Source organism: Siniperca chuatsi, linkage group LG22, assembly GCF_020085105.1.
Source record: "Siniperca chuatsi isolate FFG_IHB_CAS linkage group LG22, ASM2008510v1, whole genome shotgun sequence".
NCBI classification, from domain to species: domain Eukaryota; kingdom Metazoa; phylum Chordata; class Actinopteri; order Centrarchiformes; family Sinipercidae; genus Siniperca; species Siniperca chuatsi.
In genome coordinates, this window is record NC_058063.1 from 14974840 (window position 1) to 15002009 (window position 27170).

A 27170-nucleotide genomic window follows, 5' to 3' on the forward strand; every position below is an offset into this window, starting at 1 on the left:
AGGAGATAAAGACTGTGCAGGTGAATTTTAAAAAGCTGCGCCAACACGGTGTACATTGTTGTTTACCTGTTAAATGTTCAATGTATTCCCAGCAGCTGCGGCATCTGATCAGAACAACACTTTCTTACCAGCTTGTCCACATACTTTTTTGTGTGATAAATAGCTGCTCAGACATCATGCACCACTTTTTAAATCAGTTAATTTATAGTATTTAATAGTATGGCAGCATGGTCATTAATGTGGAACAATAAGTATGTAATGGAAAATCATCTCAAAATCCAAATTCAAAGCAATGGAAAAATAATTTTAAAAAACTGCAAAATAATAAAAAAATGAAGTTACATTTGAACCCCTCAGTTGAAATCAATCATTAAACATAGTTTATAGCTTCTAAAACTAAACCTGACAGTTCAGATGCCATGTGAATTCCTGTAAATGTGTGGGAGATTGAAAGTGAAAATCTAATCTCAGCTCTCTTTCACTATGACACAACATAGACTGTTGTTTTTGTATTCATGACAGCTTCATTTAGGTCTGAGTTAGAGGCAGGTGTATTTATAGCTCAAAGATATATTTCCTGGTACAAAGTGTTCTTTCAAAGTATACCTGATATGATCTCAGGTGTGGTTAAACCAGCAGAACGAGGATTTAAAAAAACACATATGAAAATCAGACTGACCGTGTGGAAGTGAGGGGAGGAGGCAAGGTTTTCAATACTCTGCCCCTAAAAGCAACACCTTTGGTGAATATTAATGAGAAGGACAAGTAACATTCAACTGTTCATACAATGACACAATATTGTCCAATGTAACTAATTACATATTTAATTACTCTTCTCTTGTCCTTCCTGAAACGTACTCCTTTTTCCCCATTAAAGGAGTTTCTGGGAGTTTTTCCTTGAGGTCATAGAGGGTCATATGCAGTACAGATCGCGAATGAGGTCAATTTGTGATTTTGGGCAATAAAAACAAAATTGACTTGACTTGAAACTTGACTTCTCTGACTGTTTCGTGGTATAACAAGCCTATACAGGACAATGTAAGGTAAACTCTCCTGCCATCATAACGAACGACATTCCACAAAAACAGCTTGTCCAAGCATTTATTTCATTTTCTGTTTTTATTATGTATGTAATTTTTTTAATAACCACCACAATCACACAATTGACACAAAGGTAAATGACAACACCACAATAGTTTGGTTCAAAGTGATAAACATAAAATCTAAAGCATCTATAACATTAGTCAGCTGGCACTGCAGTAATAGTTTACAAGTGTAGTGTGCTCTTCTGGTAAACAATGCTGAGACCAAAGGACCTAATTATTCCAATACTTATCAGTAAAATAAGAAAACACATTAAACATGTTAAAAGTAAAGAATAAAAAGATTTATTTTTGAATTTAATTTCCTCAAACAATCTCTTCTCTGAGATCATATTAGATGTTATATATATGCCATTAGATGTTATATATATGCCATTTATATTTTTATATATATATATATATATATATATATATATATATATATATATATATATATATATATATATATATATATATATATATATAATATATAATGTAATACACAAATGAACAATTTAACAAGAAATACATTTCTTCAACTGTATAAATTTTAAAATTTAAAGAAAGTGAGAAGAGCATCAAAAGACAAGATGTTTGATCATTCGGTCTGTGAATGTGATTTCATTAAAGTCAGTTTCCATTGCGTTACTCTCTCTCATTAAACCGTTTACATTTGATGCTATTTACACAAAAAAAACAATCCTGTGGCAAACAGGAAGTGATGCATTTTACATTCCCTCAAAACCAGCAACAGTGATCTGTTAAATAAACTGAACCAAACTGAACAAACAAAAACTACAGTACCAACAGACACTCAAACTGCATTAACCAAAAAGATCAAAGGGGAAATATTCTGTGTTATAGTACTGTCCATACTGCCTAATTGCTAACTGGTCTCTGGCAAGTAGAGTGCAATATTGCTAAGTATCAATAAACATCAATTCAAAACTAAAAATACAATATTGTGGATCACCACAAAGACATGAAGTCTTGTAAAATAACAATTTGTGTTGTCCTGGACAAAGTATGTATTTCGTCTTAATCCGACTCTGAAGTCTGGTCTGCATTTTTTCGGCTTTTCCGAAACCAACAAAAACACCCAGTAGATTTTTTCTGGGAAGAGTGAAATTTTCTTTTCTTCTTATGTGCCCTTGTTTTTTTTTTACTTGCAAGTTTTATTGCAGCAGCTTGTTCTTGTGCATCAGACACATTTTGCTTTTTTATGGCATTTAAATAAATTGTACTGTTTGTTTTATTTCCAATGACTCTTTTGGTTCTACGTTTCTGTGCCTCTTGCAATGGTGACCCACTCAGTGTTAAATCCTGAAAACCCTTTGGCAAACTGACCTTTGCATCTGTTTTTGGATCATTTCTTTTGTTATTTTCTACCCAACTCCTGCCATCTTGTGAGGTTCCTTCTACAGTTTCTATGCTTATGTTCTTCGTTTCGATTGTTCTTTGAGTACCACTAGAGGTTTCCTTTATTTCTTCCTCAATTATCTTCCCATGACATTTTCTTGACTGCTTTGAACCATGTCTTCCTTCCATTGTACCCTCATGTCTTTCATAGTTGCTACTGCTCCCCTGTTGACACCTCTGATCATCTTTTGGCATGTTATGTTTACTATCACCAACTTTTCCATTTCCTTTGTCTTGACTCTCATCACAGCTCAGGTCATTTTTTAGATTTACTCTCCCTGATGCCATCCCTCTTTCATCACCTCCAGTTTTTTCTTCATTGTCGGCCTTAACATCTATTTCCATCATCTCCCCGTCTCCCTGTTTGTCCACACTAACAGGTTTAAGGTCATAATCTTGTCCAATTTTCTGTTTACCCTCCTGATTTTCATTCATGTTCTGTCTAACATTATCTACCCAACTCCTGCCATCTTGTGAGGTTCCTTCTACAGTTTCTATGCTTATGTTCTTCGTTTCGATTGTTCTTTGAGTACCACTAGAGGTTTCCTTTATTTCTTCCTCAATTATCTTCCCATGACATTTTCTTGACTGCTTTGAATCATGTCTTCCTTCCATTGTACCTTCATGTCTTTCATAGTTGCTACTGCTCCCCTGTTGACACCTCTGATCATCTTTTGGCATGTTATGTTTACTATCACCAACTCTTCCATTTCCTTTGTCTTGACTCTCATCACAGCTCAGGTCATTTTTTAGATTTACTCTCCCTGATGCCATCCCTCTTTCATCACCTCCAGTTTTTTCTTCATTGTCGGCCTTAACATCTATTTCCATCATCTCCCCGTCTCCCTGTTTGTCCACACTAACAGGTTTAAGGTCATAATCTTGTCCAATTTTCTGTTTACCCTCCTGATTTTCATTCATGTTCTGTCTAACATCATCTAACCTTTCATTGTCCTGATGCTCTGCATCCCTGTGGAGGTATTTTGTTGAAGCTTTTCCTCTCCTTTCTGACTGTTCATCACCTGCCATCTTTCCATCCATGTCTCCATTTCCATCCATTGCCATCCCTTCCTCATCTCTCTGCATGTCCACACAAACTTGTTCAGGATAGTCATGTATGGCAGGCATGTTGCTGACTTCCTGTGGTCTCCTCTGTCTAACATCATTTAGTCTTCCACTGTCATTGTCCTGATCCTTGATACTCTCTTGAAGTTGAGTTTCTCTAGATAAGGTTTCTCTCTTTTCTGATTTGTCATGAGCTTCTGCATTTCGCAAGTCATTCCTATCCTCATTACACTCATACTCACTGTATGGTATGCTCTGCCTGGTATAAACTACATTAACGCACGAGTCAGGTGACAGCCCCAGTCCTCGAGACCCAACACTGACTGTTCTGTCTTTAGTTCCTATTTCTTCATTTTTGTCGATGGAAACAGCCACTGTAGTGTCATTACCCGCTTCTGCTGCCCCCTCAGCCTCCTCTCTCTCTCTCATCGTTCCAGCATCTTGACACTGGTTGTAGATATCGCTGGTAGCAAGCGGGAAGTCTCCAGGAGGAGAAACCTCCCTGATGTCTTGAGTACATCTATCTGCAGCATGCACTGGAAAGTAGGAATAAAATAAATTCAGGCAGAGTACCAAACAATGTGATGATGTCATTCACAATACACATCAGTAAGCATAATGAACATGTTTGCCATCTTACCTTCAGCTTTCCTGTAAAAAAGAAGATAAGCACTGCTGGATCTAGTGAGAGAAATGTGAAAAGAAAGGAAGGTCATTTTCAAATACAGAAAAATGTATGGCTTGTGTGTAATACAGGGGCTGTCTGTTGTGCATGCACACATGCATGCATGTGTAGGTATACATGCATGTGCACATGAAAAAAGGGTTACTTTTTTGTTTTTTTCCCTGCAGACACTATAAATACATAGATGTACAGTATATGTGTGCATGTGCATGTGTAGATTACTATGGGTGCTTTGGTCCATGCATGTCTGTATGCATGTCCTGTATAAGTCTGTGTGTGGATAAATCTGCAGATATTGAGAGATATACGTATCTGTACATTACATTCATTTTCATTGCTTTTCTCACCTATAAGGGGAGTGGTGGGGTAAGTGGGAGCGATTGGATTAGGGAACAGGTAAGAGAAACAATGTGCAGTTGTGGTCACATCATTGTGTAACACAGTCATTCAATATGTTCATGTGGTATATTCACTGTTATGCATTCACCTGTGGATATACTCATGTGGAAACTCAATCAACAAATAATGGCAAAAAATGTATGGTGGGATGAAAAGAGGAACTAAAACTTACTTCTCAAAGTTATCCACCTGGAAAGGCTGGTAATTAAGCTGTTGATGAAAAGAACCAATCATGAATCAGTTTTTGTACTGTAACATGTAACTGTACAACAAAGTGGTTTTGGAACAACTTCCAACAACACTGGAGTTAAAGTGATCAGTCTTACCAATGTGACCGTGTCATCATTGAAGCTATACCATCTCTCATCATCCTTGATTGTTGCAACGTAATGTCCACTTCTAAGATCTCCAAAGTGCTCCACAACCGCATACAGTTCATATGTCTGATTCTGATCACCAATGGAAAAAAATGACAGACATTAGGACTAGGAATTAAAAAGAAATGTGTTCTGATAAAATACTAAAATATACAGTATATATACATACACACACACATACATACATACATACATATACACACACACACACACACACACACACACACACACACACACACACACCTCTGGTATCTGTAGAGTGCAGGGAACATCCACAGTGCAGTTGATTTTGACATATGTCATGTACCGGTAGTCAAACTCAAACCTCTTCAACAGCAGCATCAAAACCTCTGGATGATGCTTTATGACACATTTCTGAATGAAAAACACAGGTCCCAAACAAGTATTATCACGTTATTATAATGCCCTTATAACACCATGAACTCTTAATACTGTCACTGCAAAATCACACTGTTAATGTAGACAAATCAGTTCATGTTTCCTCATTACTCACAATAGTAGCGTCAGATTTGGCATCACACTGGTCACAGTACATCTGGTTTTCTCCACTAAAATCTGAAGCTCTGAAATACTCCTCAATGCCATTCACCTGATAATAAAACCAAAGCCAGACAACCAATCAAGCAATGAATAGAATTAATAAAAACAAGAGTTTACAAGAGTTATAAAAAAGCATCACATAAAAGTGACATAAAAGCTGACTGAACAGTAGTTTTACTGTTTAAAAAAAGACATCCTTTAATTCTATACAGAAAGCCTAGTTAGATTTTAAATTTTTTGGTTAAACATTGAGTGGTATGGGTATCATTTAAATGTTTTAATGGCAGGACAGTCAGAGAGACTGGTGGACGTGGAGAATACCGTGTACTTTGTCTTGTCATCATTTAAAACAAGTCTATGATTAAGAAGTGAGGATTGGAAAGCATCAAAAGCAGACTGAATAACCTTCCTGCTGACATCTTGACAGTTTGACTTAGATGAGTCCTTTAAATCCAGACTTATAACTCATCTTTTTAGCGTAACTTTCAGTTAGTTGCTTATTCTTTGATTATGTCGGACCTTGTACCTGTTACCATATCCCTTCTCAGTCTCAGTGAATCTATTAAGCCTAGCACTATAGTCCATGTTTGTCCTGCTGACGAGAATACTGTAAACTTTCAGAAAACCACTGCATCGCTCTAACCCTCTGTTTGTTTGTTGTCCCACAAGCATCCACGTTGTGTGTAAAGCCCTTGAGGCAAGTTTGTGATTTGTGATATTAGACTACATAAATTAAATTGACTTGACGATGAGTTAGAGCGTGGGTCGGAGTGGAGCCAGAGGCATATAAAACTGTATCACCTGCATAAAAATAGACATTAAAGTACCGATTAAGGAGGATAATGTTTTGTATGTACAATCTAAATAGGAATGGACCCATTACTGATGGCTAGAGGGCTTGACTCAGCACCCGCAGCAACAGTCTGAGTTCTCCCTGTACGGTAAGCACAGAACCAACTGAGTGCGACATGATCTAGAGCTAAAGACTGTAGTTTGTTAAGCAGGATTTTATGATTGACCCTAAACAATGTCATAGCAGGTTTTCATCACGTCTCAAACATTATCAATAAACATATTTATTGATATTGACATTTATTCATACCTCTATTACTGCTGTGCATTATCCTCCGTCTCATTATAATCTTAATAAGCTATATTTAACTTGGCAGTTCATGCACTATTATATAATATACCGTATTATTATCATCAACCGGTAAACCCACTTTGTACTTCACACTTATTTTATTTTATACTTACACCCACTTGATACTTAATTTATTTTCTGACCTGTGTTATAGTGTATTATATTTTTTTGCCTAGTACTTCTATTCCTGTGTGCACTCACGTGATAGTGAGCTGCTGTAGCAAAAGAGTTTCCCCTCAGGGATCAATAAAGTATTTCTGATTCTGATTCTGAAACACCTGCTGCGATATCACTGACCATTCAGGTGTAACATGCTCGAAGGTTTCAACACATACAGTTGGGTGCAGTGCAGCAACATTTCTCTGTGGACACTGGCAACACGAGCAACAACTTAGTAGAAACTCATGGGGATCTACAGTATATAAAGAATTTCTCTGTATGATTCAGTGCAGTATTCACATTTAACATTGATTATGTTCAAATCAAGTCTACTTTGAAACCCTCCATGTTTCCAAACATTTTAAAGCTGTCTGTTTTTGTCTTTTATTACATGATGAAGTATGTTGGTGGATGATGTTTACCTATGCTCCATGTAAAGTTTAGCTTAAATGTTTAGATGGACAGGGTCCATGCAATATTTTTTGATATATCACAAATGTTAATGGTGTTTCACTCAACTCTCTTTGACCAGAATGTTAGTCTGCAAATGGCATATTTAGTTTACTATATATCTCCTGGCAACATAAAAATGCTTCAAAGTTTGCAGGTTGTCACATTCTTACCACACTATATTCTTCACTGAAGGAATCCACCAATGCAAGAGGAAGATGCCAAAATGCCCCATTGGTGTCCATCTCTGTACAACATGCAGAACATATGGTCTTGTGTGTCAGCTGTCCGTGGAAGATCTGAAAGCACAAAAATACAGAGAATGATAAACAAGTATTTTTCAATGAACTTACAGATCCCCTTCGATATTGATGATGTCTTTACCTGCGATGCTTTAGGACTGGTCAGATTTAAAATCTTTTCAAAGTACTCAGCAGCATCACGCTGTTCATACACTGAGAGGGGAAGAGCAGAAATCAATGTGCATTTCTTCAACAAAATACAAGGGTAAAATGACCATATTGACTTTTGGTCAACTTATCCCTTATGAAGCAAAAAAACAAAACCCTAACTCTGGATTATTAAAGGGGTTATCAGGTATTTGTATCTGTGGGGCTTAAATTACTGAATATTAACACTTCTAGAGCACAGGATGCAGATCTAAATATTTTAATTAAAATTAAATAATTTTTTTGAGTGATAGGGATATACCCTAATGTAAACTGATCTAATTTCCCAAAAAGTGGGTTGGGACAACAGGTAGCTTATTCAAAGGCTTTGTTGGTCTGTGTGCTAACACATACTGTACCTCTGTCGATGCTCAGCTTATTTGTGATGTTATAGGTGTATGCCGTATGTCTTCTTAAGTCATCAAACAAGGTTTTAAGTTGATGATCAATACACTCTGTGTCAGGATTGTCACAGGTGTGCCTAAACAGAGTTAAGACATGGTCATGAGACATAAAAATGTGCACTGTAGCCTCAACTAAATTCAAATGCATTATTTGGTATGAAGTTGGACTTTGCAACAAACCTTTCCACAGCTTCTCTGAAGCCTTCGGTCATGAACAGCACCTGCAGCACACTGTTCAGGTAGCATGTTGCTCCTTGGTTTAACAAGCCATGGTACTTATTGGCTGCTGGGAGGAGATTGATAATAATGCATGTAAATTGCACAGCTGTCTTAATACCATGACTGTGGATGATAAACCGGCCTAAAAGCAAGTACATCTTACCTGGAGGAGAAAAAGCATTGTCGAGAAACTGTCGACATTTTTCCAAGTAACTCATTGATTCCTTTAGCAGTCCACCTCTACACTGCTGTCAGCTGCAAAGGATTTGACAATGAATTATTGACAATAAATGAATCGCAACAGTGGAAACGAACACAAGTGCTGAAATATACGAGCCTACCTCCAGCTGTAAGATTCACACTTTCAAGAAATTCCCGCAGATTGTTAGAAAACGACCTCGGACATACTTTTACTTTCACTTCTCGCCACACCTGCTAGAATGCTGCGTTCAGGGCGCGTCGGAAATACTTCGTTTTTATTGACAGACTAGCATGACTAACAAGGAAATGTAATATTATTGTGCAAATAGTTGTAAAATATTGTAGCCTATTGCTGATGTAGTATTGAATTATTCAACTTAATGTGATTTCAAATTAAACTTATTAGACAGTTTAAGGAACTGATTTTACTCATGGGATAATATATTAAAAAAAATTTGTTGTAGAACACTAGAGCCCTTGCAGGGACCCATGGTGGACCTTGTTCAACATTCAGAGAACCTTCCTGATGTTCTAGGACAGCGGTTCCCAACCTTTTTGGTCTAAGGTACCCCCACAGCCCTGTCAATAGAACTCACGTACGGCTTCATCGATTGCCTCCTATCATGTACCAAATGTATGACACTTTTGATTATATAAAAGTGGATGTTGTTACATATTGTTGAAGTGTCAGTGTTAAGGTAGATTTGGTCAGCAATCATATTACTACCACTTGGAGTGAAGCTGAATGTAATTTATCCATTACTTTTAGCTAATTATTTTAGCCATTTATCCAACACTTTTAGCTATATCATTTGAACTGTTTATCCCTTACTTTTAGCTACCTGTTTAGACTTCTGTGCTCGCACACACACTTACATAATTGCAACAGGTACAGTAGTGTTACAGCTGCCTTAATATGTGGATATATTCTTTTAATCAAATCATAATTTCCATTTTTTAAAATTAGTTGAGCCACTTCGCAATCTTTCTACATACCTCCAGGCAAATGCACAAGCACCCCCTGGGGTAAAAGTACCTCTGGTTGGTAGTCACTGCTCTAGGATGTACATTCTTTGTCAGAAAACATCAATGAGGCTTTCTGTGTGTATGTGATGCCCTGTTGATGTGGCTTCAGTGCAGGCTTTAGTAGGCCTCCTAATATCTGCACACTTAATTTGAGGATGAGGCATTAACGAGAATTTGTCTTTATTTTGTACAACAAGAACAGATTTTTCAAACATCTTTAGAGGCACTTGGGTACATTAAAGGATTATTGCAATAAAACAGCCCATACAGTAAAGCTTTAAAAATGTGTAAACAGTGTCAGGAGATATCATTGAGCAGCTGCGGCAGCAGGAGAGGATGGTCTCTGTCAAGCAGTCAGTCCTCCAGGAACCCTCATCACAATCATGATAAGGGACATGTGCTGGATTCCATAATCAGACAGCAGCTTGGAGTCTTCATCCAGGCTCTTGTCTGCGAAGATCAACCGCAGAGTCTCCTCTCCTATACACAGACAGACGCACGCACAGACGCACACACACACACACACATACACACACAGAGACAAATAAACACACTCACAGAAAGCAAAGATATATAGCATTTAAAAATGTAAGTTTACTTTTAAGGTCAAGTTCAAATATATGTTCTTGGCCTTGCAACGATACCCTGGGACTGGGAATCTGTTTTTCCTCATCTGGTTGTAAGCTTGAATGTGGCTATGAAAGAGAGTAATGGTGGAAATTGCAGGTCTGAACTTCTGATTCAACACTGATCAGCACTGATTAGGTGATTGCAGGTTGAAAGACTAATTTGTTTTGTTTTTTTAAATATCTAACTGCTGTTTCAAAAGCAATTCAATGGCAAGTAGACCTCTAAAAACTTAAATTTTTCAACTAAATCTATCTCAGTTTTAATCTAAACATCTTTTGGCCTGTAAATCACCGGTAGTGGAAAGTAACTAAGTACATTTACTCAAGTACTGTACTTAAGTAGCATGCCATTTTGAGGTAGCTACTGGTTCTTTGCTTGAGTGTTTTTATTTTGTGCTACTTTATACTTGCACTCCACTAGATTTTGGAGGGAAATATTGTAATTTTTACTCCATTTATCTGACAGCTGTTGTCAGTAGTTACTTAGCAGATTCAGATTTTACACACAAAACACACCACCAGTTTATAAAATATAATGCATTGTTATTAGTTCAACTATCCAACAGTATATAAAGCAGTTTAAAGCAGCTCAATTTCAACCAACTACATTAAACTGCTGCTCATATGTAAAAGCATTAACAATAACAGCTAATCCAATAATATAATAGCTTATAACAGTCTAAAACTGTCTAGCTTAACTATGTCAGATGGCTGCAAGTTCAATTACGACTCCTACCATTGTTCTCAGGAAGCTTCTGCGCTATCTTTTCCTTCAGCTGCAGCACTGTCATGCTCCGCATCTGCTCCTCCGTGTTGCACAGGTCGATCATCATCTTCTCCCCCCTTAGCCCATTCACCACGACCTGGTAGATTTTACCCATTTTTGTGCTGTTGTTTTTGTTGCAGCGCTGCTTTCGGTTCTGCGTCTGAGAGGTAATGCCTCTTCGACATTCAGGGTGTTGTTCAGACTTATCAGCGGGATATGACGTAGGAAAGGGACTGAACATACTTTCACTTTCTACTTTAAAATAAAAAATATTTATTAAGTTTTTAGGTTCACGACCCTCTTTCCCTGTATTCTAATTGATTCAACTCAATGCTTAACTCTCTTGCTCTTTCAAACAATAAAACAAGCAACAGGTTCTTAGAATATTACACAAACATATTTGATGAAACCCCCTGAAGTCAAATTAATCGCTCGTTTTCTAATGTCTGTCCTTATTTTTAATATTTGTTGTTATCAGCTCTACTGTATTGTGTTGTGTACTTGTTTGTGCCTGACGTAATATGTACATTGCTTTGTTGAATAAAGCTGAAAAAAACCCGTTATATTTTACTGCCATAAAAAAGACTCACGACTTACAATGTCTGTGCAGCATTTCTAAAACAACCAATGCGTGAATGCATTTTTTTTTTTGTCAATTTCGCAATCCGGTGTTTGGAAATCACCTGATACTCCAGCAGTGTTTGGCATCTGACCAAAGCAGTGTTTGTTTACCAGATGTTCCGCATTCTGGCTGCCTTACACAAAGCTGCTGTGAAACAACGCAATAACAAAAATAGTTGGTTACAATAATGGCCTTTCCCCACAAATATGACCATAAACCAAGGCTGTCCGCAGTACGATTGTGCGTAAAAGTAAATAAAATGTAACATGAACAGACCTGCCTTCCTGCATTCATGTTACGTCTTTTTACTGCCAGGGGGGGGGGGGGAAACTGAAAGTAAAAAACAAAACAATCCTGTTGCAGTCAGTGAAGGTGACACAACAGGCAGCCTCGGAGCTCGCTGCTCATTTCCTGAGTGCAGACAGAGAAGACGTTTGTCGACGGAGAGCAGAGGAGCTGATCTAAAACAAAATGACTACGGTGGAGAAAACATACGACCGCAAAGACACGACTCTGAAGTTTGTCAACAGGCCGGATGATCTGGATCCACTACGTAAGCACAAAAAAACAGTTGAATAGCAATTTATACTGTCGCACTGTGCAAGATATCCTTAATTCATGTTTGTTCTTTACGTTATCCTGATTATGCCAATTAAAGGAATTCCATGCATTCTATTTTACTTTGTTGTTATGTAACAACAGATGAGATATTATAGCGATATTATTTTCTTAATTTTTTCTAAAGGAAGGCAGGTGATTGCGTTTTCCTCCATATTGGATGTGCAGTATATATGACTGTGATGCTGAGTTCAATGTCTGCTCTTGTTGTTGTGCCCACTCAGCCCCAGAGGAAGGAGACAAGTGTCTCCGAGCAGAAATGTCCTGCGGTCATGCCGTCACCCCAGAGTCTCTCACAGGGTGGTGTCGCAGCTTGCTGGATCAGGTAGCTACTTTCCGCCATTTCAGTTACAGGGTACAAAGGTGTGTCTCCACACGAGACTTATGTTCCGAAGTGTCTCCTAAAAATAACTTTCAAGTTATTATCTGCCACTGTATTTCATGGCCCTTTTTCTTGTCTGAAAGTCTGAAACTTATTAAACTACCATGTTTCATATTTTGACACATGTATTCCTTTCAGATTAATAATGGCACGCTGGCCTTCTCCTACCTACATCATTTTTATGTAAAATTTAGTTTTTGTTTCATTCTTGCCAATTAGGAAGTGGAAACAGGACTTACATCTCTACAGTGTTACACTGATTTATTGTTCTGTTAAACCTTTTTTAAAACCTCTATATTCTGTATTTTTACAATAAAAATGACAGTGACAGTGTGAAAGGGGTCGCTCGTAGTAATGAACCCCACACAGAATTATCACCCAAATCTGCAGCGCCCCTCGGCTTTACGGAGCTTTATAGCGAGTTTCAGTTTTGTTTTTTGTTTTTTAGCTTTCTATCTGTAAATTTACTGTTTTGGTTCACTTTCACCTCTCTCAATGTGTTGTTTTCGGCTGCAGCATGCCACTGTTTTCACTGAAAAAGCTCTAAACCCGCCCCCAAGAGCCCCAAAACTCAGTTATGGGTGGTTTAAGTCTACACGTGTGGGATGCTCAACTCCCTGTCAGCCTGGTTCACCGCATTTTCGACTGGCAATATAACATAATCTGTCCTTTTAATTTCAGGGCCAGTACAAATTTAAGTGCCCTGCTTTAAAGCACGGTACCTTGCAAAAGTGTGATGCAGCGTGGTCTTATCAAGAGGTGCGCAGGCTGGCAGTGCTGACAGCTGAAGAGATGCAGTACTTCGAAGAGAACATGGCTCGTCTGGCTGTTACAGAATACTGTGAATTCAAAACAGTGAGTGTCCCGGTGATGTCGCTAACTTTAAAACATTACAGACTGGTTTAGTTATGAGTTCAGCAGAGATTGTTTGTTTCTCCAACATCCATCAGTCACACAGATAACGGAAATAACTTAAAGGAAAGTTAGATGAGAAGAGTGATACTACTCTCATTCTACTACGTACTGTAAATATTTAGCTCGAGCCATCAGCCAGTTAGCTTTTCTTTGCTCAATGATGGGAAACAGCTAGCCTGGCTCTGTCCAAAGCATTGACTGTATTCGGACCAAAGGCCTACCAGCACCTTTAAACCAGTTGCCAGGCAAAGAAGTAGTCTGTCACATAAAACAGCTGGGAAAAAATAGCATGTTTTCATTTTTACTCATCAGTTTTTGTACAGATTCAACAAAAGAGATGACGAGGTGCAGGTAGGCAGATTTTGTAACCTTTGTTATACCAGACAGAACTGAGAGTGGTCTCAATCTTCTCATCTAACTCAATATAGCCGGTGAGTGTATTTCCCAAGATGTTGAACTATTCCTTTAATGTTTATCACATCCTTTCCAACAGTGTCCTGGGTGCAAAACCTATGTGGAGAGAGAGGACCTGACAAACCTCAGTGTGCAGTGCACAGTCTGCACAGCAGACAAGAAGAAAGTTTACCAGTTCTGCTGGCAGTGTCTGAAGCCGTGGAAAGGTACAGCTCCACGCTCTGACCGCTGCGACAACAACGGCTGCATCAACCACGACCTCGAGCTACTCAAGAACTGCAAGACCACCGCCCTCCCTCAGGTGCAGGGGGTGGATGCGTGTCCCTCCATCCGGGCCTGTCCCACCTGTGGTCAGAGGGTGGAGCACGACAAAACGGGCTGTAAGAACATCATCTGTCCTCGCTGTCAGGTTGAGTTCTGCTTTGTGTGTCTGAAGCTCACTCCTGAGTGCCTGGAAACGAGCTCTTACTTCATCCCCTGCAGTGATGGTGTGGCTCCCAGACAAACCTCCATACCTGTGTGGCACAGAAACTAAGAGTGCAAACACATTCACTAGTCGTGTGTAGCTTACACCCTTCTTCTGTCACACTATACTGTACTTTTCCTGTTAGATTCTCTTTGCAACCGAAGCCAGTAGTGTAGGCTTATAGGTTTATTTGTTCATGTACAATGTGAGCATTAAAATGTTATGCTGTATTTTCTCATAATGTTGTATAATGCACTCTTTTTAATATTGCCACTGAAAGTTGCTTCCTCACAATTGATCTCTGCTCGATAATAGTTCATCATTAATAACTGAGCATCACTTAATAAAGTTTCCCTTTACATGAATACAGAATATCTATTTGATGTCTAACCCAAACAGGTGCATGTACAGTATGTTGGACAGAGTTAAATGACAGCAAAATAGTAACATTTAGACAACTATCAAATAGATATTTCTCATTTAGTCATGTAGTTTAGCTGAAAATTGGCCAATTTGTGTAAAAATGTGCACACCTGTATGACCTTTCATGCAGAACAAAACCTGTTAATTTTGCAGAGTCCCAGGAGGAGCTGTAGCACCCTCTATAGATCAATCCCAAAATAACACTGAACAACTATGACACTGATGACAAGTCCTAAGGCTGGAAAAATAGTTTAATATCAAACAAAGTTAGAAAAAGAAAAGTAACAAAAAAATACAGTTTTTAAAAAATATTTCTTTACATTTTAGGATTAAAACAATATACCCTTTTACCTCCAAATATTAATGACATTTTAAATATTTCTTTAGGTCTTTCTGAGTCTGATGATATTCCATGAGCCCATAGAAAATGCTTCAGTTTAATATTAAGGCCTGGAAAGTCTAGTAAGTGTGTACAAAACAAAGGGTATCAACATAAGAACTGGTACACTCATGCGTTTACTGTGAATACTGAAATAAGTTCAAAGAAGCAATGTTTTCACACACATTACTCAACACAAATATCTTTTTAACACTTTTAGAGTTAGGGATTTAGGGATTCATTTTAGAGCTTTTAACCTGCTTTTCTCTAGGGCTGCAAAGTGTTTATTATCCTTAACAGAAACTGGTAGGTAAAACAATCTGTTTTTAATGAGGTTATTACAAATAATTTGTGTGTGCTGATTAATATTCATCTGATCTGTCACTAAGACAACAACAGTAAAATAAAAAACATAAGTCATAAAACACAGTTCAACTCAGACAGATCATCCTCAAACATTTTTTTTTTTTAAAACATCAAAATCCTGACAGGTCCAGCTAAAAAAGCACACTGGATGATTTTGTCCTTTTAATCCGTCCAGCTGGAATCCAGAAGTGACACCTGGAGCTGGTTTCACAAAGATATTTTCAGCTGGTGTTAGGCCAGTCTTAATTTTGCTCTTAGATTAGTTTAATACAAGCTAGATACTTACTCACAGAAATACAGACTGACTTATCTTACAGCTAAAGGTTAAATCACCCTACCCCCAGGATACCTCAAAATCAAGAGCCACGTTTCCATGGTAACAATCAGTGACACCTGCTGTCACTCTGCTACACATCTGCGCTGACATATGTTTATATATGGAAGTGTTTTTATATTGTCAAACTGAACATCAAATTTTCCCAGTGACATGTCGCTGTAACTGTCAATGTCTGTCTTTGTGAAAGTGGCCCTGGTTGGTAATAACTCTTGATCAGACCAGGATAACATCGGCCTTCTTGAAGACTCGTGGACCGACTTACTCCAATCATTTTACTTCCCCCTTGACTGATTAGACTTTGGGGTGAAACTTCCATTGAACTTCTTCCATACATAGGATTAGGTTAAGGGTTTCTTTTCACACTAAAATCACACCAGAGTGGCACTTGAGATAATTGTTAGGGCACTTGGGCTGCTGAGGTGAACATCTGGTCTGTTACTAAAATGTGTCCCAGTAAGGAACAGATATATTCAGAGTGGATTTAAAAAATAAATACATTTTAAAAACTTCGGGTTTTGCCCTCCTTGTCACCCATTTCACCATCTCCCTTCCCCAGATCCACCACCAGTCCCAGAAGTGTACAGGTATGTGAATGACTGACATGTTGGATTTCATATTCAGACGGCAGAGCAGCATCTCGGTCCAGAAGGTTGTCTTTGAAGACCAGTTCCAGGTCCTCTACTACAACACAGACACACCTAGGAACACACACACACACAAACACACAGGAAGTCCAGGCACTAACAACATTTCTCCAAAAGGTATCATTTATAATTCTCAAAACCCAAATTTACTTGCTTTGCTTTACTTGTTTAGACTACATTGAAATGCCTGTTAACACATAGAGTGTTTTTGCATTAAAACAAAATATTTCTACACGTGAACACAACAAAAATTGACGCCTTAATGTGGCTTTTCTGGATGTAGCCAATGAGGGACCCTGAATGAAGGCACTTGCACATATTCATGAGGAAGATGGCATCAATGATGATCGAACAACAACGCAAGGGAGCACATTGCATATAAATGATTGATATGGGCGTCTAAGCACTCGTTACAGGAACCTAGGTCCTTCATTGACCCAAATCAGAAAAGCCATGTTGTGTCAATTTTTGTTGTTAATGTGTAGAAATATTTTGTGTTAAATACTACAAAACTCTACGTGTTAACATGCATTTTAATGTCGTCTTTAAACTGCTCCTCAGTGTCTCACTCTCACAACCATTTCTGTGGTGTTCGTCTGTGAGTTAATCCAGCACTGTTCACTTGGTGCAGATCACAGTGTGCGGTTGTGTTCACCTAACAAGGAAATACTTTCACTTTCATCCATATAATTAAACAAACATACACCAGCCATTCACTTACAAGAAAACTTCGATCTCTTCAAATTTAAAACCTTTACTATAATTTAACCTCACCTACAGTAGCCTATTAAAGAACCAGTTTGTAACTATTAGAACTGGATACCGGACCCCAAGATGGCGCCTATAGACTTTACATTGTGATGATGTTACAGACTTTTAAATCGCTTTTCTCATAAATAGAAAACCTTCATGGATCAAAAATTCATAAGAGAAAGAGTCATAATTGTTTGTAGTTCGATGTGTCCTGTCAACAGTTTTACAGACGTCTCTTTTATAATGGTGGCCTATGGGGAAAATGCTTTTTGGGCCGCAGGGGGATTTTTCGTTGCAATACTGCGAATGGCCACTGGAAAAATTGGCTGCAAGGCTGAGTGGCAGCGCCATACGCTGTTCTTATTATACATCCATGGTCCTGTTCCATTTCTTCAGAAGCCCAGAACGGACAAACCAAACACTGGCGTTTCGCACCACTGTAGTTTCTCCCACGTGTTTGCAAGGGGAGGGTGAGGCGAGGGGTATTCACATGGTTGCAATCTGCAACCTCACTGCTAGATGCCACTAAATCCTACACACTGGACCTTTAATTGTCATTTATTTACTCTCAATTTGAGTAGGTTTTAAATCCCTGATTTCTCTCTTTTTTAATCCCCTCTGTTGTTTTTAATGTTCCTGTTTCTGGCATTTGTCTTTATTTATTTTCTTTATCTTCTGAAGCACATTGTGGAAAAGGCCCCCTCACACTGAAGGAACGCTTTCTTTAAAAGGAGTTAGGGAGATTGAAAATTGTTTATTAAGAAGTTGAAGCGGTCTAAGTTTTGTATTTTTCATAAAGATACCTAAGAGCCTGTTTCACAGCGGTTAGGTTCTAAAGCAAAAATAAGACGGTGTAGTCCCTCATTCGTCCAGGAGTGTTCTATCGTAGAAAAGGTTTCAGTCGTAGTCATCTGGACACTGTTTTCAGAATCAAGACGTTTCGGCTCCCATCCGGAAGTCAATGAGAATGACTTCCGGATGGGAGCTAAAGCAAAAATAAACACGCACACACAGCCGCACAACCCTGCGGCTAAATCACTGCAACGCCTGATTTGGTCTGAATGAAGCCTTGGACGTAGCCTGCAGTGGAATCATATATCCTTAAATGTTCAGTTTGTTGTATGTAAATGTGTAAATTGTTATAGAACACAGATATCTGGACCCAAATGCAAGTCTTGACAGAGGTTAGTTGCAATTTAACACAGTTTATTTAGAAACCAGAAGAGATGGAATGGCAGAGCAAGGCAGGCAGCGTGAGCAGATCAGTGAGCTTGGTGAATGGTCTGGCATGGCAGAGAGCAAGGCAGGTAGCAGGTATCTCAGCGGAGAAGTGAACCTAAGCACAAGGAAACACAAGATTAATCAGGAGTACAAAAAACACAAGGAAACAACAGACTAAGAGGTTGGCCGTGACGTTATACCACGTTGGTATATAACTGAATGATCTGGCGAAAACTGGAGTGAAGAGCTGGGTAGATATATTGCAGAGTCTTGATTGAACACAAAGGAGTTGTAATGAGTTGACATTTATCCCTTTTTTGCGGTACATGTCAACATATCATCCAATTTAATTTCTGTGCTCCCTTTTAATAAAACATCTAAAATGGTGAGTAAGCAGAAAACACTCTTACAATCCCCACTAATTAATGTCCTTTCTCATCCCACACTGCATCATCATTAGGTCAGTTTCTCATACAGACCCTGCTGGAGTTCAGGTTTAACCGCCATGATGTTTGGTTAAATGGTCCTCATGAATGGCCACCATTTGACTTCAGAAACATTTACGTTTACCTCCTAGACACTCCTGGTTAGTACATATCGAATTTATGTATTGAAATCTCAAAATATGTCACTATTTGCTCATGCTGTGGGTGGCTGATATATTGATTACTCATAATGGTGTTTAGAATTTGAGAATGATAATATTGGTGTGAGTGTACTACATTGTAACATTGTGTTAGATACTTACACCTGTTTTAGACTGTTTTACTTGAATTGCATTTATTGCAAACTATCCCAAAACTATTGACTAAGCTGTTATCTCTATTTTCTTCACTTATGATTTTTTGTCCTAAAAGGGGCACATTTAGCAGATGACTACTTGTGAAAAAATCATTAATCTTACTACTTTTACTACTAATAAATTAATTGGTTTTACAATCCATTGGTTATGCACTGACAGACAAAAATAGAAATGTTTCAGTGATAACCTGAATGATTGTGCAATCTGCCTGCAGTCATCCTTGGTCTGACTCCTGCCTCCGTCCCACTCCTGCTTTCCCTGGAACCTGCACTGGATCAGCACACTCTTCCTGGCTCTGTCTGCTTCTGTGTTCTGTGATTGGGTTCACTATTAGCCTCCTTAACAATTAGGGAGGAGTCACAGGTGTGCAGGAGGTGGGCAGAAACACACACAGAATACAAACAGGGGACTGACAGGAAAACAAAGGAAATGGAGAGAGGCATAGCTGGACCATGACATAAATATGGTTTTATCAGAAATTGTAAACTCAAAGCCAAAGCCACATCTCATATGTTCTATTTTGAAGGAAATTAAATTTCATTAACACACATCACTCAGTAATATTGATGATGAAGGACAAAACTCTTGACTACAGGATGTATTCAGGGGTCTGGTTAAGCACTCCGCACAGTGATAATAGTGTACTGTACGTATTAGCAGATAGAGAATCAACATTCACCAAGGATTACAGATGAACAGAAGTACAGTTGGATTTCAATTTCAGAGCTCAGTCTTTTGTCTTTTTTTTTTCTCAGAGCTTTTTCCCTCCTTGTGGAAGACTCTCCCATCAGGCTGCTCTCTCCACTTCAGGGTGACTCCACTCACTCCTTTCTCCTTCAGTCTGTCCTGGAGCTGGGAAACACAAATGGCAGCCGTTTTGAAAAATTCATACAGTTTTTAGTTTTGTCAGCCAGACAAAGTTTTCTTTGGATCTTCGTAACTGTTTTGTGATCACCAGACAAACGTCTGTCTTATTCAGTGATCCTGACATAGCAATCCTTCTGTTATTGCAGTGTGATCACGGAACCACTAAGGTTGTTCTGCCAAAATCAGGATTTTTTTCCTGATCTTAAAGGTGGGGTGTGCGATTATAATTCAATACAATTTTTTTATTAAATTCAGCGAATATCTCCCCACGGCCCGCTAGCTGTCCGTTCTGTGTGCGCGCTCAAAAAAAATCTGGTGTTTGTACACCCGGACCGGGCCACACAACACTATTCCAGCAGTGATTTGTGTGTCAGCTAACATTAAATTACTTGCCCACGGATATTCAGCTTACTTTCTAGTTTGCCAAGATATGCTGCTGTTGTGATGTTAGCTATAGTAGCAGGAGAGTTGTGAGTATCGCTGTCTGGAGCTGGTGTGCTGGCTCTGGGAAACCGTCTCGTCCTCTCTGGCTGTTAGCTTCACAGCAGCAACTGTAGGGACAGTTTGCTAACCCACAACCTAGCTAACATTAGTTCCATTACTTGTTGTGTCATTGTTTGCTCTGTATAATAGTATTTGTCATGGTATTGGATTTCTCCAGAATCGCATACCCCACCTTTAAGAAAACACATCTAATTATATCCATGCCTGGAGTGATTATTTGTCATGTTGAGATGACAAAATAATAAAACCAGCCATTCAGTTTGATCCTAATCATGATAATAACTCTTCTATATCCATTGTTGTGGCTGCTTTGCATTTGACTCTGTTGAGGCTGCTGCAGAAATGTGGTTTTTACAGTCACACAAACACTGTAGTGGCAAACCACAGAGCAAGCCAAATAAGCAAAGAAATGTAAATTTATTTGTAACTAATTTACATCTGTCCTGGGTGTGAATGGGTTAGTGTCTCAGGGTGGATTATGGAGACTCACCTTTTTGAGGATGTCTGCTTTCACAGCAGGGTCATTCAGATCCACAGAGGAGTCCTCCAGCTTCATCCTCAGCTTTACTACCTGTCGCATGACTGGTGTGTAGACACAGAGAACAACAACATGCTGTGGCATTACCTTTGTGATGCCAAACTCATATATGTAAATGAGCACAATGTTTGAGTACAGTTTAACATCAGTTACAATGTAATGCAGTATTCTCTCTCTTCCACTGAAGCATAGTAAACTACTCACCAGGAAGTGGAGGGATGCTATAGCAGACAAATGGTAATCTAGTTTCACAGGGAAGAAACTTCCATCTTCCTGAATTATCCAAAGCTGCAACACCACATGCGACACTCGAGAGAATTTTGTTGTAACCTGTGTCCCAGTATCTGAATGAGGAGCCACTCCCATCAGACCAGTAAATGTTTGGATCTCTGTACAAACCAATCCATGCCCAGTTAGAAAGCACCAAGCTCTGGAGCTCCTGGCTCTCAGTGGCGTTCCTCACAGTGGCCAGGTCTATGAAGTTCTCCCTGCAGTACCTCTGAGCACGGGACCAGTTCATGCTTTCATTCACAAAAACAAATTCAGGATCCAGCTGTGTTCCTGCAGTTTGGGAAAAAAATATTTTTTGAGTTGACATACTGAACATAATCATTATCAGAGAAGAGATAATGCTTTGCTGGGTACTTACCATTATTACAGATGAATGGAAAATTCGCTAAGCAATTATTAGCCTGCCATGGTTGTTTATTTCCACTCAAAACACAGAAGTAATTGTACACATAGTAAAAAGTTGGATGATCGATTATCCAGTTCCTATATTCAGCCCCTCTCCCTCTGTAGCCGTCTGACCACCTCCAGTCGATTATAGTGTACAGGCCAATCCAGACCTTAGTGTTGTTTTCAAACGATGAAACTGTGGTGATAAGTTGGTTCTTTTCTTCAGTGTTTTCAATGGTGGCAAGGTCTGTGTACGTCACTCTGCAGTAGGTCTGAGCTTCAGTCCAATTCATAGGATCAGCAACATAGTGGTACTGATGGAGAAGGCATGAGGAGATGTTGCAGCCTGAGGACGACACAATTCTTTCAAATGTAAGGTGGCTGAAAGTGATTTTTTTCTTCAGTATGACACAATAATAAGCACTGTTAGACATTATCAAATAATTCACTGACCTGAAAGATACAAGACACCCAGCAAGATCCAGTCCATCATCATGCTGCTCTGTGGAGTGTGTGTGTCGATGTACACAACTAAGACGAAACACTACCTCTATATTTGCTGTTCTTAGTCAAATCGAGGTAATCTTAACAAAAGGCTTCTCTTCTCTGTTACTGGCAGGTCACTGTCATTCTTTATGCAAAAAGCATTGTGATGGCAGACATATGAAAATGTCTGTCTCCACAACACATTATCCGTGCGTAGCCAATGGGCATTTTTGGAGCCAGAGGTTTTTTTCAGTCACACCCGTTTGTCATGCGCATGTTTATTTGATGGGGTCAGTTCATCTCAATTACAAAAAACATATGTTCTCACTTATCTCTGGTGGTATCCAGCCATGCAGATGGTTTAATTTGACCAGGATAGGAAGAGGTTTCTGCCTCTATGTCTTCAGTAGAAAGTAGTTCCAAAGAGACCTGTTTACAAAGAAGCTGGATCGGATGTTTGAAATGTTCATCTATTAATGAGAGCAGAAAAAGAAATTAAGGAAATAATACTTAGACAATGTGTAATGATGATAGTTCATCACACACACATATGATGGGAGCAAGGAACAGGAGAGAATAACATGCAGCCATGCAAATATATTTGAATTCTTATGCATGGCAGAGTACAGAAAATGTGATGTCCATCTCTGTTTCACAAACAAAAGCAAGTGCATCCTGAGGATCCAAAGAGGGTGAGAAACCAGAAAATAAAGACTGAGGTTCATGAAATTTGAAAACAATCATTAATTTGTTATTCGTGCTGAATGAAGACAACTTTCATTCAGGTGCCAGATGATTTTAACATCAACTGTAATACATAAAAAAGAATACAGGCTTTGTTGCTGTCTACTATCATGACTTTTGTACGTTCAAAATGGGGTAATTTGCTCCTATATACATAAACACTCATACATAATGTGCAGTTTATGTAGTCTCCACATTATAAATGTAACTTGCTCCTATACAAATATTACAGAGCCACTCACTGACATTACAAAGCTGGCCTAGAGCTGCTTTAGGTGAGATCAGGTGAGTTTTTCCACCGCCTTTCAAGTGACACAAAGCATTTGAAATGATGACAATCAAAAACACAGAAGGCTATTCTAGTGGGCTGACCAAGATAACAACACAAACTAGCCACTTGATATAAAGGACCATGTGTGTGAAAAGTTTGCTCCTCTCCCTTTTCACTAGGCTCTGTCAGTGTGGATCAAACTGTGGCTCACTTTTCATTGCTTTTACACAAAATCCATTCAATGATCACATCTTTCAAATTTCATGAACTGTTTTCTCACTCAAACTCAACCACCACCAAAACTCTCTCTATTTACACTCCATTTTACACACGTTTACATACTATTGTAAAAACTGTTAAACGTATGTTCAAAACATACACATAACTAAAAAGAAATTTTAAAATAATGTATAAACTCCTAACTGGGACACTGAGCGCCTCATATCTTTCCTTGATGACCTCTATTCAAGACTTGTGGCATGTGAGGAAAGGGGGCAGGTGAGGCAGAATCCAGAACATTTTGCAATTGTATAGGACAATGTGGAGTTTCACCTGCCACCTCTTCAGTGGTTTATAGACCATCCCAGGATAGTGTCACTTTTCCTTCCACCGTACTCTCCATTCCTCAACCCCAAAGAGGAAATCTTTTCCTCGTGGAGGTGGAAAGTTTCTGACCACCAGCCACATTATCAGATGTACCTCTTGGACACAATAAATGCTGGATGTCTGGACATATCTGAAGAAGATTGCCAGGGATGGATCAGGCATGCGAAAGATTCTTTCCCAGGTGTATTAGACGAGCGGACGTGGTATGATGTGGATGAGAACCTGTGGCCAAATGCAGAAGACAGGGTTGACTAGCACTGTTGTATTTCTATATCTGTAGCTGTCCTATACAAGTATGTATAATGAATATCTATAGTTCTGTATTGCATTAGTGGAATTACTTTAGTTTCATTGTGTGCACTTGTGTGCAAAAATGGCAACAAAAAAGGAAGCACTATCCATGCAGTAAAGAAGTGACCTTATAAAATACAACTTTATCATTATCATTATTCTACCACTAAAAGAAGTAGAATGTTATTATCTTCATGTTTATTACACATTCTGCATCAAAACCATTTGCAACACTTAAATTAAAAGCACATTTTATATGTCATTAGGTGGGTTGTTGTTTTTGTGAAAGCCATGCAGGTAATAATGCATAATGTTTGAGTCCTCATAAGAAATTCCCAGTACATTGTTCTATTACCTCCAAATGCACTTGATTGTTCTGATTTGTGTCTAAAGTTCATGGGTGCTCAAAGACTCTTACTTCATATTCACCGCAGATAATATTGTCATTGTAGGATACTTTTTGGAAATTTTTTGCTTAAAGTTAAAACAGTTTTCCTAACATAAATCCACAATGTTTATTTGATAATTTTCTCATGTAGGTGTATGAATGTGAGTGAATGTCCTACATCTTTATGTTGCAACAACAAAGTGCAAAACTTGGACTTACAAAACTAATTCTTGGAATACTTTTTCATTGCTATTATTATTATTATTATTTCCTGTTTTATTTCGTAATATTCTCCCTCCCTCTTGTGTCTGGGAGTTTTGCTTCCTGTCTTTGATTGCTGTGATTGTTTTCACCTGTGTCTCGTTGTCTCCCCTACCTGAGTGTATTTAGTCTGTGTTCTTCCTTTGTTCTGTGTCAGTTTGTTGTTGTACTTCTGTCAAGCGTCCTGGTTTATTGGTTCCCTTGTAATTTCCCTGTCTGTGGATTTAGAATTTTGCCTGCTCATCATTGGCCTTGTGTTTCTGTTTTGGACTGCTTACCTGCTGAGAGTTGCTTTGCCTGGCAGTTCAGTGTAAGCTTTTTTTTAACAGTAATCTACACCAGCTCTGCCTGCTAGTCTGCATTTAGGTCCTGTTTCCTGGCATTCCCTGTTTCCTGGCTTGACTAATCGTAACAGGTTGACATTTAATTTTACACACTTTAAATGTAAAAGCTAACAGATTTTTTTGAAATCCATTTTACTGTAATGGAAGAAAGCAACAATGCTGAATTTCATTGTTAATTTATTGAGATATTTGACAGATATTTTAAAAGTGAGCAGTTTATCACTGTTGGTCTGTTTCAGAACTGTTAAGTTCTTTATTTTTTGGGTGTTCCTCAAAGGAAATATTATATGTAGTCAGCTATTCACATAAGGACCAATATGTGATAGTAGTACACTTCAGGTCATAATATTTCATTCTGTGTGTTCAAAAGGTCAATATAATTTTGGAAAGCTGGAACAGCATTGGTTATGAGCTCTTTTCATTACTAATGAAATGTGGAACAAAACAAGGAAAGCCCAGAATATGCTTTTAAAAATTAGACAGCCTTTCCATACTGTTCCTCTTGGCCCCCATACAACCTCAAATAAATGTCCCATGTTGCCTTGTGGTTGAGCTCATGAAGCGTTTATGTATGAATGACTGACATGTATTGGATTCCATATTCAGACAGTAGGGTTTAGTCTCCGTCCAGGTCCTTCTCTTCAAAGGATAGTCCTACATTTTACTGTGCGGGAGCCCTGAGGTGCAAAACCCAAGACGTTTCAGAAAACGCAACAAATAATTTGGGGCCAGTTTCCAAAAAGTGGGTTTAGTGGAAAGGGGTTATTTTATGTTTTGTTCCTTTCCACTTTTTTTTTCCTGTTTGTTAGTTTTGGGTGTATTGTCAATATTTTGGTGACATTTGATCAATGTGTGATTTTGTTTTATCAGAATGGTGTCACCAACAGTTTGACTGTAAAATGTTTTTAAATTTAAATTGACAAAAATACCCAGTCTGAAACATGTGATATCAGTGCCTCAATATTTGAAAAGGTGATTGGGAAACCATGTCTCTCTAGTGGCGCAGTCAGTAAATCACCTTCTCTGGGGATACAAATGTCCAGGTTTTACATTCCCTGGCAGCCAAGTCCAACTTGCAAACACTGTGGCAATTCATGCATGTGGTAAGTGTTCATTGAGGTCATTAAGTTGAAAGATGCCTGTTGTGACCACGTGAAAATTTCTTATTTTTCTGTTAGTGTTTGTGTAGCAAAAGCCGTAAGACCTAGATTACAAATTCCATCCACTACGCAAGCAAATATGACACTCATTAACCTCAAGGTGACCCTGTAATCAAGTTTACATTTTTGCAATAATCTCCACAACAGTTCAGCCTAGAGTCAAAATTCTTTCATCATTTTAATCTCTCAAGTCTTCTGCGTCTTTGCTCCACTGGTCTTCTGCTCTAAAAATGTCAGCTAAAAATTGCTATTTGCCAATCGTCCCAAAACTTAGTCAGGATCATCTACAGATTTCACTGATCTTAAGTTTTGATACGTCAGTCCGTTTCAATTGTACAAGCCAATTCAATTTTTATCAAAATAGCAACAAATGTCATGTGAAACACATCTTTACTGAAGGTCATAAGCAACATCAAATGTTTCTGAAAGTAGATTTATATACCTCATCAGCATATAGCATCAGCATACAGTGATCACCACGATTACTTATTTGAAAAAAAAATAATAAAATCAAGAGTTTTGCTTATCAAATAAGAAATAAGCATCCAAATGCTCGCAATCTGCTTGGACCCTGTTATTGCTGCTTGCAGCTATATTTTTCCTTTAATTTTTTTTTTTAAATCAAATATTTCCTCATCAGGTATGGAATGCCATT

General features: G+C 38.5%; 4 protein-coding genes across 8 annotated transcripts; 1 reads left to right on the plus strand and 3 right to left on the minus strand.

Moving 5' to 3' along the window:
- Positions 1-1087: 1087 nt before the first annotated feature.
- Positions 1088-9667, minus strand: LOC122869929. Of its 4 annotated transcripts, XM_044183361.1 has the most exons (13): positions 8755-9667; positions 8577-8668; positions 8375-8480; positions 8150-8271; positions 7726-7796; positions 7515-7640; positions 5542-5637; positions 5271-5402; positions 4977-5099; positions 4823-4860; positions 4207-4247; positions 3423-4102; positions 1088-2936 (listed from the first exon to the last, which is right to left on the minus strand). In XM_044183361.1, the coding sequence occupies exons 2-13, from the start codon at positions 8629-8631 to the stop codon at positions 2121-2123; spliced, it is 2406 nt and encodes an 801-aa protein (XP_044039296.1). In that variant the 5' UTR covers positions 8632-8668; positions 8755-9667; the 3' UTR covers positions 1088-2120. The 4 variants fall into 4 exon arrangements, with proteins under 4 accessions (XP_044039296.1, XP_044039294.1, XP_044039293.1 ...); XM_044183359.1 differs by having other exon boundaries at positions 1088-4102; positions 8375-8477; XM_044183358.1 differs by having other exon boundaries at positions 1088-4102.
- A 136-nt stretch (positions 9668-9803) lies between these two features.
- On the minus strand, positions 9804-11965 carry zgc:194655 (uncharacterized protein LOC794380 homolog). Its single transcript, XM_044183379.1, has 2 exons — positions 11006-11965; positions 9804-10120 (listed from the first exon to the last, which is right to left on the minus strand). The coding sequence occupies exons 1-2, from the start codon at positions 11274-11276 to the stop codon at positions 9987-9989; spliced, it is 405 nt and encodes a 134-aa protein (XP_044039314.1). The 5' UTR covers positions 11277-11965; the 3' UTR covers positions 9804-9986.
- A 29-nt stretch (positions 11966-11994) lies between these two features.
- si:ch211-212k18.15 (probable E3 ubiquitin-protein ligase ARI5) lies at positions 11995-14817 on the plus strand. Its single transcript, XM_044183374.1, has 4 exons — positions 11995-12210; positions 12500-12600; positions 13339-13512; positions 14066-14817. Exons 1-4 carry the CDS (start codon positions 12129-12131, stop codon positions 14519-14521), a joined length of 813 nt encoding a protein of 270 aa, XP_044039309.1. The 5' UTR covers positions 11995-12128; the 3' UTR covers positions 14522-14817.
- Positions 14818-18539: 3722 nt separating this feature from the next.
- On the minus strand, positions 18540-22760 carry LOC122869934 (lymphocyte antigen 75-like). Of its 2 annotated transcripts, XR_006376452.1 has the most exons (6): positions 22418-22760; positions 21936-22310; positions 21491-21847; positions 21239-21330; positions 19565-20229; positions 18540-18690 (listed from the first exon to the last, which is right to left on the minus strand). XR_006376452.1 is itself a non-coding variant. In XM_044183371.1 (5 exons), exons 1-5 carry the CDS (start codon positions 22458-22460, stop codon positions 20098-20100), a joined length of 999 nt encoding a protein of 332 aa, XP_044039306.1. In that variant the 5' UTR covers positions 22461-22760; the 3' UTR covers positions 18540-20097. The 2 variants fall into 2 exon arrangements, 1 of the variants encoding a protein (XP_044039306.1); XM_044183371.1 differs by having other exon boundaries at positions 18540-20229.
- Between the last annotated feature and the right edge of the window lie 4410 nt (positions 22761-27170).